General features: G+C 49.7%; 1 protein-coding gene across 3 annotated transcripts in view; it reads right to left on the reverse strand.

Moving 5' to 3' along the window:
* Window positions 1-1,306: 1,306 nt before the first annotated feature.
* Window positions 1,307-12,756, reverse strand: part of CPNE2 (copine 2) — a 44,142-nt gene continuing 32,692 nt past the window's right edge. For all 3 annotated transcript variants that reach the window (XM_088172035.1, XM_088172036.1, XM_014889071.2), the window contains exons 11-16: window positions 12,128-12,261; window positions 11,408-11,462; window positions 7,086-7,137; window positions 6,031-6,164; window positions 2,772-3,008; window positions 1,307-1,895 (exon numbers count right to left, since the gene is read on the reverse strand). In XM_088172035.1, the coding sequence (XP_088028161.1) occupies window positions 1,788-1,895; window positions 2,772-3,008; window positions 6,031-6,164; window positions 7,086-7,137; window positions 11,408-11,462; window positions 12,128-12,261 (720 nt within the window). In that variant the 3' untranslated portion in view covers window positions 1,307-1,787. The remainder of the gene's footprint in view (window positions 1,896-2,771; window positions 3,009-6,030; window positions 6,165-7,085; window positions 7,138-11,407; window positions 11,463-12,127; window positions 12,262-12,756) is intronic.

Genomic DNA, 12,756 nt, shown 5'->3' on the forward strand with positions numbered 1-12,756 from the left:
TGTACATCAGAAACCACCTGACATTAAAACACTCCAGTGCCCTGGGAGACGTGCTGGGAAGTGCAGAGTGCATGGGATGGAGGATAAATCAGACCTGAAAAGGGCAGCTGTGGAAGTAACCTTGCCCCAGGCTGCCAAAGCTGGGGACTAAGAACTGGCTTTAGCTGGCTCCAGCAGCTCTCATTCACTGGTGGATTTAGATTTTTTTGTTGTTGTTATTTTTAAGAAAAAAACATGAAGCATAGTGTGTGCTTCATCCCCTCCCCAGGGACAGCTCAATAAACCACTTGTTGTCTGTGCTAGTTGTTAAAGCTTCAGCGAGGTGTTAAAAAAAACCCAACAAACCCCCACAAACACTCTACTAGCAGAAGAGCTTACAAGCTCCTGCAGCTGCGTGTGGGGTTCTCTTATGGAAATTTAAAAAAAAAAAAAAAAAGTTTTTCCAAAGCCGCAGACTTCGATCTGGAAGCTGAGCTGGATACAGCATTATTTTTAAACAAGCCACCCTTCAAAGGCTGCTTCTCCCTTTGGAAAAGGTTGTTTATTTTCCCTTCCAGAAGGTTTTGCAAGGCAAATGTTTCTCGGAGCAGTCCCACGTCTCCCAAGGGATGGGGTCTCACCCAGCGCTGTGCTTGGAGCCGACTCACTGTGTGCAGCTGTGTGCTGGTGACTCGGTGGCAGCAGTGACAGCCACAGGGTTGCTGGCAGAGAGCACAACCAGTAGCACATGCCTGTGCAGAAAGGACTACAGGCTTTATATAGGGACAGCAACCTCCCACCTCAAAAGCTTCCATTAATGGGGCGGAGACTCGAGTCAAGTCTGCTTGAGTTTGGAGTAGGGCTGGTGATCCCTGCCGGAAATTCAACAGCATACTCAGCTTCAAAAGACCTTAATCTAGTTAGGAACAGCATAAAGCAGCAATTAGCACATTGCTGATGAGCAGCTCAAAGGAGCTGCTGGAGAGCAGGATTTCATTACCCAGCCCATCTCATCCCAGACAGCAGGGAGCTTTTGTTACTCAGACTTGGAAAATTCTGGAGTTGAAGCAGCAGTGAACCATGAAACTCCCTTTGATGGCTTGTTGTGGGGTCACTAGGGTTTTTCCCAAGCACACAGACTCAGCTCAGGCAGGCATTAGGATATCCACCTTCATTAAATCTCTCTCTGGGATGCTGCCATTGACAGTGTGGGGCTGATCCTGGGGCACAGCCAGCAGGACCAGGACAGCCTTGTCAGGGTGACTCCAAACACCCAGCACTGCTGACAGCGTAAGCTGCTTCCACACCTTCCCATCCAGGAGACTTGTTTTAAATGTCCAAGTTTCTTTATTAACCTGAGTATAACAAATATAACATGTACACAGTATAAAAATGAACACAGAACCTGACAGGTGTACAGGTACAACACAAATACATGAACTATACAACGACCAGTTCATTGAATGATAATAATATATTAAGCATTTCATTGCTTGGAAAAAGCAAGTTTTGATCATAAAAATTGTATCCTGTACCACTGAAATTATACAAAGTACATTCAATACTGAAAAGTGACTCAACGGAGCAGGACCAAGGCATGGCCTGGCTGCTTAGTGTTACCTTGGGCCAAGACTGTACAAAATGAATCCAGACACTTTGCTGGGATGAGTCTTAAGAACTTAGCAATTAAATTAAGAAGTACAAAGTGTTTCAGGGAGGGTATTCTTCTCTTGAAAAGCATGTGGAACGTGCTTTTGGCAGGACCAACAGGCTTCGGCGACATGCAGAGGGTGCAGCCTGGCACAGCTCTACGCGGGCTCCGAGTTGATGGGTGGCAAGTTTTGGTGCTTGAAGTACTGCACGACTTGCTGGGGCAGCTCTGCCAGCACAGCTTTGGCCAGGGTCTCCTTGGGGACCTGTGAGCCAAAGGGAACCAACACCAGTGTTAGGACAGTGACAAGGGACCAACTGAGCAAACGTGGCTGGGCTGTCCCCAGCTCCAGATCTTGGCATTTCATTTAATGCACCCTAGAGTCTCTTGATAGCCAGCATTTTATACACCTGGGATTATTATATTATACTACCCTTCCTTCCAGGAGAGAATCCACTGGTACAGAGGAATAAAACATCCTGGGTAGGTCAGAAAAAACAGGTATGAGTACCAGGAGGTGAAATAGAAAGACACTGATTAATTGCAAAAAAGGGGAAGATAAGCACAAGCTCCATCCTTTGGAATCAATGCTGTGCCAGCAACAGCCTCTGTCCCAGAGTTGTCTCCTGGATGATTGCAATGGACCTATCCCACAGAGGGGATGTGCAGGGCCAGTGGCACCATTGCCCCTTCCTACAGGGGATCAGGGAGCATGGGGCTCCTTCTCAGGACAATTCAGCATGAAACTTTTGGTGTGTGGTACATCAGGGGTGCTGGATGAGGACTGAGTGGGACTCACCAAAACCATCACAGGACTGTGGTGAGGGACGTGAGGAACCAGGAACCCAGATCCTGCTCTGAGTCACTGGTTTTTGCTCACACCTGTCTGACAATGACAGAGAATCATGGCATGCTCAGGTGGAGCCCACTAGAGTTGCAGAGCAGTTATCCCTCCCTGCCCCTGCCTGCAGTGCTGATTTATGTGATCCATGCTGGAGCATCCCTGAGGCTAAGACAGAGCAAGACAGGCAGGCACCTCTTGCCTCTGCCTGCCTCTACCATGGAAGTTGTTCCACTTCCAGGGTGTTTCCAGGTCCGACACCCCCGTTCCCCTGTGATCACCTCCCCTGCCCTCGCTCACGTTGCGGAAGTTGCGGAAGGGCACGAACTGGACGATGTCACGCACGGCCTCCTCGCCGGTGTGCGAGTGCAGCACCCGGCTGTCCCCGTCCAGGAACTCCATGGCAGCAAAGTCAGCGTTGCCCACGCCCACGATGATGATGGACATGGGCAGCTTGGACGCCTGCACCACGGCGTGCCTCGTCTCGTCCATGTCGCTGATCACCCCGTCCGTGATGATGAGGAGGATGAAGTATTGCTGTGGAGGGGAGGGCACAGGGTCAGACCCAGTGGGATGGATGCCAGTACACTTTCACTCTGCAGCCAGGGATCGCTCTGCAGGTCTCCTGGGTTATTTGGGGGTGAGGTTCCCAAATTTCCACCATTTCCCAGGACAGCTGGCATCATGCCCTTTAGCAGAATCCAGAAGTTCAGGTGTTCCTATTCCCCCTGGTTTTTGAAAGATCTTAGAGAACAAACCAGCTCTCACTCCAAAATATTTTTCTGAATTACTGATTTGCTGTACTTAATGCAAAAAACTCATCTTCTAAACTGTACAGGATCTCTGTCAGGGCCAGGAGGAATTCAGGGTTGGGACATAAGCCCAGCTGGGAGATGAAATCTCCCTCTGCCTGCACACAGTGGGGTGTGTTTTGGGGTGCTCCCCATCAACATCTCCCTGCTCTGATGGGGAGCATCTCCTATACTGCACTGCCAGGCTATGGGGCCATCCTGTGCTCAGGGCTTGTCCATCTCCTGTACAAAGCCATGAGTATGGCACGCACTGAGGGGGATGCAGAGGATATCAGCAAGCTGGGGAATGAGAGAGCAGCAGCATTAGAAACTGCTCCCCTTCCCTTGGGAAAACGAGGGCACCAGGGCCAGTCCTGCAGAGCTGGGGAAGGAAGGACACACAAAGAAGTGGACAGATGGCCCTGCTGGACTCAGCTCAGCAAACCTGGAGCATGTGGACCCCCCAAAAATCCCATCTCCTCTGTCTCCAGGGAAAGTAATGACTCAATTTTGGCACATTACAGAGCTTGTGCGTGCTGAAGAAATGACGAAAACAAGCACTTAAGAGCATTAAAGCCCTTTGTTCCTCTCATTCTTTCCATTTCCTCTGAAAACCGCCAGTGCAGCATCCTGGACAAGCAAAGGAAGGAATACTGCCCCAAGCCTGTTTTTCTGGTCCTCCTCCAGTCCACATCTCCTGAAAACTTCCCTAAGCTTCATCCACTCTTGATGATCTGCAGTGCTAAACTCCAAGAACGAATAAAGCTGGGTAGAGCTTAAACACAACCCGAGGACACACATGAGGAGATTTTCCCAAGCCAGACCCTTCCCCACTCCAGCTCCTTTTGATGCATTAATTCTGCCTGCACAGCACTGTCCAGGATCTTTATTTAAATATGAACTTTTGAGAGCAAATCGTGGTGAAACATAAATCTGCAGAGCAGGACTGCAACATCTGAGTCTGGAGGACAAGACTAAACTTCGGGAGAGGACCTGCACTGGTCATAACTGGAAGCAGGACTTGGATCTCGCCCCATCTGGGAACCAGTATGAGAGGAAGAGTAAAAAGCCTTGAGGGGAGCAGCTGATAATGACTTTAAGTTGATTCTCCCTTTCCCTGCCTGGCCTCTCTACTGGAAACATGGAAAGGGTTATTTCCCTTTGTTCCCTTTTTTTCTGTGAAATCTGTAACAGGATCTGAGAAAAATGCTGGAAAGTATGCAGGAAAAGGGGTGGGGAGGCAGAGCTTGCCAAATGTTTATCACAACGTATTTCAGAGGTCAAAAGAAGTAAGAGCTGATGCTAGGGATCAGTTTCAAAGCCCAGGGGCTGTGTAGGGATTATGAGCATCACTGTAAGCAAGGGGCCAGGGGGCACTGCTGGAGAGCATCACTGGGAGATTCCCCAAGGAGCAGCGACAATTTTGGTGGTGTCAGTAAATGACAGCAGAACAGGAGTGCTGGTGGCACCTCCGGGCTCCAGCTGCAGTACCCAGCCAGGGTGGCACCTCTGCCAAGCCACAATCAGAGCTGCTGGTGCACAAGGACCAGACTGGGGGATCTATTCCACACCAACCCAGCAGCACCTGCCTCCTTTCTCCTGTTTTTCTTGCTAAAATGGCTGATCTCTGCATCCCCGTGGGCTCCTGGGATGATTCCTGATCCATTTGTTAATGATATCAGCAATTAGGCTCAGGCGGGTGAGCAGGACTTGGAGGGATTAGGCAGCATTGACCAGCATGAGGTGAGAAAAGGGATGGTTTGGATGCAGGGACCCTGCTGGAAAGGTGAGTTTTAATTCCCCAAAGCTTATTAATCCTTCCCCAAGAGTCAAATGGTGTAACACCCCTCTGTCCCTCCCCCAGACCCAGGATGTTTTAGTCTCCCATCCCTTAAGAGCTGAGGGCTGTGTGTGTGATCTATGTTGCTATGGTAAAACTACGAGGTTTTTTGGTTCTATGCTGGGAGCAATCGAGAGGGGAGGAAGAGGAGGGCAGGTCCAGGCAGCAACTGAAGCCATCAGCACCAGGAGTGGCTTTGATGCACGAGCATGAAGATGGGAGGGAAGAGGAGAAGACCCCGGGGGAGTGAGATCCCTCATCAATAACGCTTTGTGCTGCCGAAAAACCACGAGGCAAGCCAGGCTTGCCTCTGACGGCACTATTAGTGCCCATTATTTAAAATCTCCCTTGATTAAACTATTAGTGCCAGCAAAGGGGTGCAATTTGCATACGATTAGCGCCTCTGTTCAGTGCGGAGCCCGTGGGCTCTCCCTCCCCCACTGACAGCGACACGGAAAACGAAAAAATACGGAGCGACCTGGATCTGTGCTGAATTAAACCAAATTCAGTATTTCCTTATGCCTGGAGCTGGGAAGAGCAACAGCACTCACAGCAAGGCTGGAAAAGGTCCTCGTGGGGAATAGGTTTTAGTTGTGATCCTGCTTTGCTCCAGGCAGCAATCAGGGAAGCTTTTACTCCAACATCTCCTGCCTTGCAACTTCTGATGCCCGAGTTGAGCTGTTTTGGCCAGCAAAAGCCAGGGGCCAGATCTGCCATCCTCCATGGGCACCTGCTGCCACAGGGACCCAAGGGAGATCTATCTTGCAGACTTCAGATGCTCTTCATACCTCTAAGAGGTAACTTTGGTCACCACTGACAAGGCTGGACCAACAGAGAAGGGAAAGATACAAAAGCCAGCTCAGGCTTTGTGATGCCCTGCCCAAAGCCATCAGGATTGCCATCACATCAAGGAATTTTGTGGACTTACGGATGCAGTTTCCTGTTGGGTGGCTTGAGCTGCAAAACGAGCCACGTGGTTGATGATGGGGGAGAAGTTGGTGGGTCCGTAGAAGCGGATGTGGGGTAGGCAGGCAGAGTATGCTTGGACAATGCCCTCCACACCTTCAGGGAAAGCAGAGAAACCAGGCATTACAGACTATCACAACTCAGGACCACAGCAAGCCCAGTTAGGAGTCATTAGCTCATGCTGTCATGGAGCTGAAGTCAGATCTATTCCCCCCACTTCCTACCCAACGCATCCAGATCTACAAGTTTCTTCCACCTCAAATTTCTGAATATACAAACTTTTCTCCTCAGTCACTTTGCAGTGACTTCTGTGGTAGGGAAGACCTTGTAGTGCCCACAGTCAATGAAGGCATTCCTTGGGATTGTGAAAAAAATCTCAGATCAGCCAAGAAGGAGGAGCAAAAAGAAAAGTAACTCCTGGTCTCTGAACATAACAAAAAACCAGATAGAAGGTCCACAGTAGCCCTTACCACTTAGGATTTGAGCAGTCCTTCAGCCATCACATCATGAGCAGCTATCAGCTGCTAAATGGAGCATTAAGTCTGAACTCCCCATCTGCTAAACAGGCCTTGTGTTTCTTGCAGCCTTGCTGGGAGAGCAGACGGCTGGTAGGACACACCAGACAGCAGAGCGAAGGCGGATTTTACACAGTCTGAATCCAGTTGTATCTTACCCTGGGCCTTCCTACACACCCCCAAATTTTCTGTGCTTTCCTCCGAGTGTGCCTTTAGCATGTGCTCTACTTCACCATCCATGTCTGCTCTGAACATGCCTTGAAAAAGCCCCATGATCATAGAACCATGGAATGATTCAGGTTGGAAGGGACTTTAGAGATCATCCAGCACCAACCACGCTGACACCAGTGGTGATGCCACCCTCCAGATCAGGCTGCTCAGGGCCCCATCCAACCTGGCCTTGAACACATCCAGGGATGAAAGTGTTATTGAAGAAATGCAGAGGAAGGACAGAAGGCACTGAAGGCATCTCAGGAGTCCTAAAGGCCTGGTAGATGCTTACCTGAACAGAATGGATTCCTGGGATTGAAATTAATGGCAAACTCATGGGATACCTGTGGAGAAGAAAAGACCCAAATTAATTTGGAGGGTTAGTGCAGGGCAGGCAGCTCACTAACAGTTTAGCTGATGCTGCAAGGCTGTTTTAGGTGTGATGATTCCCTGGAGCAGAACCAGGTGGTCACAGTTATGGTCCATCCTGCTGGGTCAGTGACATTTCCCAACCCTCTGCTACCAAACACCAAACCCAAACACGGTCAGGACTGAGCAGCACTTGAAGATGAACCAGTTCCCCAGTGCCCCCATCATGGAGCCTTCTGAAATTATCACACCATACATTCTTCCACAGTTATCAAAGCAGGTCTGTCCATGTGGCTTCCCACTGGCTGCCCAGAGGGGAAGGAGGCAGAAGGGATGCTCTCAGCCAGTTGTGCCATCTCACCAGCCACTAGGAGAAATTACTTCATCCCGTTGCAGGCTTTAAAGGGAGAAAATTCAAACTCATCACAGGGAGTCCCAGTCCTGGCAGCATCCCCATTCCCCATCTTTCTGCACAAGGATGATGCAGCAGGAGGGAAGAAGGCACAGAGTGAGCTGTGTTGAAGACCTGGTGTGGCATGTCAGGTACAACAGCAAACCAGCAGCTGATTAACTTCATCACCTGGGCCAGCAGGAGGGTGAAAGGCAGTGTGGGTGAGGAGACATGAAAGCTTGGGTGTGATAGACAGTGAGTGCCAGCACAGTCTGGGCTGGTTTTCATTGCCCATGAACACATCCTTCCACCACAGCACATCCAAGATCTTTCAGCTTTTCCACCATCTCCTTTCAAGCTGAGGGAGATGGTCTTGCAAAAAAAGTCTTGTGGCAAGAGCAGACAGCCCTCACACCTTGATTCCTGGCCTGATGCACTGAACAGCAGTTGGTTTAAACCTGTCTCTGCCAGCAAAGAAAGCTCAGCAGCCCAGCTGCAACAGAGGGCTCCTGGCTTCCAGTAGGAACCTTTCCAGTGCTGGTGTGGGTCAACAGCCTGCTTGTGGAACAGCCACCAGATGTGTGGGGTTAGACATTGCTCACTCTGCTCCCAGCAATTTAGGCACTCTAAGAAGCAAACAGACTCTCAGGAGCATCAAGGATGTGCAACTGCCTCTTCCAGCACCTGTGAACGTTGAAGGGGTGATTTGGGCTTCGAGGTCACCAGCTCAAGGACTCTGAAACAAAATGCTCGCCCCCTGTTTGTGCCAGTGTTACAAAACAAGGATATTGTCTCCCTCTTGGAAGGGTGGAGGTTTGCTGAGCTTTTCAGCAAGGGAATTGCTTCAGGACACACATATTCCCAATGCTGGCAAAAACGAGTGTCCTCCAAAGCGCCGTCTGAAGCAGAGTCCTCCCGAGGCTGCAAACCCAACACGCGTCTGATTCAGACTTTCCAATTATGCTGGCATTGTGTCGAAAGCAGCAGAAACTGTTTTTACAAGAGGCTGTGGGGTGGGAAATAGCAACCAAACAAAAGTAAAGTCAACCAAAAATCTTCCCCATGCTGCAAAACTGATGGGCTGCCTGACTGTTCACTGGCCACAGCCTGCTCAGGTCTCTCCAGGGCTGCAGAGCACAACCAGGAACACTCACAGCCACCAGGTTAGAGACAGGCTGAATATATCACTGTGATTTGTGTACACCCCTTCTCACAGAAGCCTTGATTTTGGGCAATATACCCAAATTCAGTTGACTTGCAGTTGTAATGCGCTTGATTCTTTTTATATTTTAGAAGATGTTCAAAATTCTGCCACAAGTATTTATAGACAAGGCAGGCAGAAATATTTCCATGTTTTGCTCTTCAAAAGAGGTGTTTCTCTTTCTTTTAAAAAGCAACGAAATAGTTTCAAGCTGCGTTCCTCACTGTCTACAGAGCAGAACCCCTACATGGCAAAAGTGTTGCAAAACCTCCTCTGGAGTTTTTATGAATTTTACATATATATTAAAATATATATCTATATATACATATCTGCTAAAAAAATCAGCAGGAGGGCTTCAAAATAACAAAAAAAATTAAAAGAAAGGATGTCATTCCCTATTCAGCTTGTACTTTGAAAACAGTTTCTGTGGAGTCCAGTTAAATGTACATGGAGCACCTACAGGTATCCCATTCCCCAGTAACTCACAGAGAGAAACTTTTAATCCACCCCAAAAGGTAAGACCAACCTCACAGAGGATTCTCTGCCACCCCCAGAAGGAATCCCACCCCTGCCATGACTCAGTTTCCCTCCATATATATATATATATATATATATATATATAAGTCAAAAGGGTGGAAAGCATTGATAGTTGCACATCAATCTGCCAGCTTCCTTTGGCTGATCCCATCCCCCAAATCCAAGTGACCCGTGCACCTCCAACATTAAGAATCCCCCTCTCCGCTGCTGCTTTGCCTTTGCTCATCCCCCAGAAACCACAACCCATCTGCTCCCCTCTCCTGTTCCCTCCTAGGAAACCACTCGAGGCTCTCGACAGAGCTGTTACACGCCAAGATGTTCTTTGACATTTCCAACGCGACTTTTGTGTGCAAAACATCTTGCTCTGATGGGCGCCTGAGAAGCGTTGGGGGAGCCATGGCAACGGGAGCACAAAGCACCATTTATACCTCTTGTATCTCTTGGCAATCTTTCCTTGGGTCTGTGGGTCCCCGCTTCCTGTCCACCATCACACAGGGCACAGGTTTTCATGAAGACTTTGGGCTTTGAAATTACCCGACAAGCTTTGATTGCCAAAAAATCTTAAGCGAGTGAGTGGAGGCAGTGATGCTTAGAGAGAGCTGGGGAGAGATGAAGCCCCAGGCTGGAGTGGTGCAGGGAGATGCAGCAGGGATGGCCCCACCGATAACATGAGACAACTGATGGGTCATGGGGGACCTGTAGGCAGGGGCCAAACACCTGGGGAGGAAGAAGCTGCTCCCCACTGGGGTTTATTTGGGTTTAAAAACCATTCTGGGGAAAAACAAGGTGTTTTTTCTGGTAGCTTTTACAGAGCATCTCCAGGCCCACAGGAGGCTGCAGGAGGCACATGCAGAGCCCCCAGCCCTCATCCTCAACCCAGTACCCACCTCCAGTCTTGCCAGAGGGGCTGTTTCCAACCCAGCAGGGTCCTTCCCATGGGCACTGACTCACACACATGGGCAGCAGAACAGGATGCTCTCCATGGTGATCCCGAGCTGTGGACTTTCCATCCCTACTGCATTTGCCATTCCCATTCTTCTCCCCAAGTAATAAAGCAGCTGGCAGCAGCTGGCTCTTAGATCTTGGAAGCTTCCTACCTAGATTTTCCCAACAAAAGTGATAAAGTGACAGACCAGAGACATTTGCAGGCCAAGGAGGATGAATCAGCTCCAAAGTGCACATGGAGGGATCTCCTTCTGTGGCTGGCAAACAGCAAGAGCTCCCACTTGAGTCATATGAATTCTGGCTGCCAGGAGAGCAGAGAAAAGCACAAAAGAGCGGGCAGGACATCCCCAGCCCTGAGGGTTGGCAGTGATGAGCTTCCAGCCCAGTTCCCAGCTGCTCATGACTTACATGCCCTGCTGTGCTCAGCCCAGAGCACAGCTCTCCTCCCACAGAACACAAAGGGCTCGCTGAGATTCAGCCCCAGTCTGAAGCTGGGAACGCCTCAAAAACAGTGAGCAGAAAGAAAATGCACATGAAGGGCGTGAGCAAAGAGCAGCCAAAAGACCCAGCCAGTAATTAATGATGGTGGTGTCCCAGCACATTGTCTCAGCCGTGAGAAGATGCTCCCCATCTGCCAGCCAGGCTGCAGGAACAGCCCCATTCCCTGCCCTTCAGATGAGCAGGATGTGCAGTTCGGCCCTTGGAGGACCAGTGTCTAATCCTAACCAAAGATCAAGGTGGATTTTTGGGAAAGCTCCTCTGCTTCAGTCCTTGCAGGCTCTGCCTGTGCAACATCACATCAAGGCTCCCTAGCTCCCAGCCCCCTTCCAGACTTAGCTGCCGTCTGACACATTCATCCAGAGGCCTTTTCCCTTCCCCAGAATTGTTCCTGCCTTCTGCCAGGAAAATGAATCAATGCTTGGCTCTGCCCATTAATGCCAGGGAGCTGCTGCTTTCATGCCAGTGCAGAATGAAGGAATGGGTTGATTATGCCCTGTCCCTGCCTTGTTGCCCACCCACACTGACACATTTCACTGGCTGAGATTCCACATCTGCCCATTCCCCCTCTCCCCAGCAGCTTTTCCCTGACCAAGCCCTGGCAGTTCTGCTCCTGGCCAGGCAATATCAGGACAAACCCATGTCAAACACTCAGATGGCCACAGCACTTCACCTTCCAGTCTGGCGGGAGCTGGGCACCGAATCCCAGAGCAGGAAACATCTTGTCCCTAAAGAGAAGGAGGAAAACATATGGGTGTAGTGACACACACAAAGCAGGCTTGCACAGATTTTCCCAAAACACACAGTGCTTTTAAATGGGAGATGAATAGAGAGAACAGATATTCCCCCTTGAATTTGATCTTTAGAGAAAAAAGAGTCCAGCTTTGCTCTGTTTCCCATAGAGACCAGGAGCATCCTCTTGCCCAAACACTTGCGTCTCCTGCAGGCATGTAACCCTGGAGATTTTAAAAAATGAACAATCCATTTTGGCCACAAAAGGCATCACAGTGAGAGCAACAGACTTCTGTTTTGCTTTGTCTATCAATGTCTGAGATTACATTTTTTTGGTATTTTCTCTACTCCTCAGGATGTCTGAGGAATGAGGCAATCTGGGGTCACAGATCTGACAGTAAACAACAGCAAGCCGAGGGCACCTGCCCCCAGCACAGGATGCTCCACCTCTGCTAACGCTCCTTCTTCTCCACAGCAGCAATGGGGGGAGAGGAGAAAGCCTTTCCCAACCCTCTCCTCCTGCATCCTGATGTTTATGGTAAATAACACCCTTAAGGCATTATTTATACCTGAATCAAGGCAGATGCATCCCAGAAGCCTCTTGGGAAGCCAGGGAAACATCTGCAAAATGGGGTGGTGGCAGGAAGGGCACGGTGCTTACGAGTCATAGTCCTGGATGATCTGTCCTACAGCCCAGATGGCTGACAAGTACTCGTTTGTCCCCAAGGGGTTGATGTAGTGCAAAGAGGAGGGTTCTTGGGGGTTCCCATTGGAAGCTGTGAAGTCAATCCCAACCTGGAGAACAAGAGAGATGCACAAACCCATCCTCTGTTAGCAAATGCCACCAGAGACCTGGCCACCAAGCCTCTATTGCACACACAGTTTCCCTCAAACCCCAAACCTCAAACGCTTGAAAAAGTTTAACAAAATTCATTTCTTCACCTTCCCTGCAAACAGCTGATTAAATACTACATTAGGCAAAGTCATTCACTCTTACCTCTCCACTTTCATCAAAGAACATCACATAAGGTGTCCCCAGGCAGCCCCTACTCCTGGAGCAAGCCACCACCACCTCCAGCTGAGGACTTTTGCTGCCCATCTCACAGGTGCACAGGACCTGAGTAGCCCCAGGGACACCAAGGCAGCCACAGCCATCTGGGTATTTGGATCTCAAGGTCTTTGACCAAAGAATTACAATCCTGAGCAGATCTTTCCCTGCAGGCAGGAAGACCTGCTCTCACCAGGCTTCCCCAGGGACCAATATATGCTGAGCTCTCAGGGGACTCTGTC

Source organism: Sturnus vulgaris, chromosome 12, assembly GCF_052056855.1.
Source record: "Sturnus vulgaris isolate bStuVul1 chromosome 12, bStuVul1.hap1, whole genome shotgun sequence".
Classification (NCBI taxonomy): Eukaryota; Metazoa; Chordata; class Aves; order Passeriformes; family Sturnidae; genus Sturnus; species Sturnus vulgaris.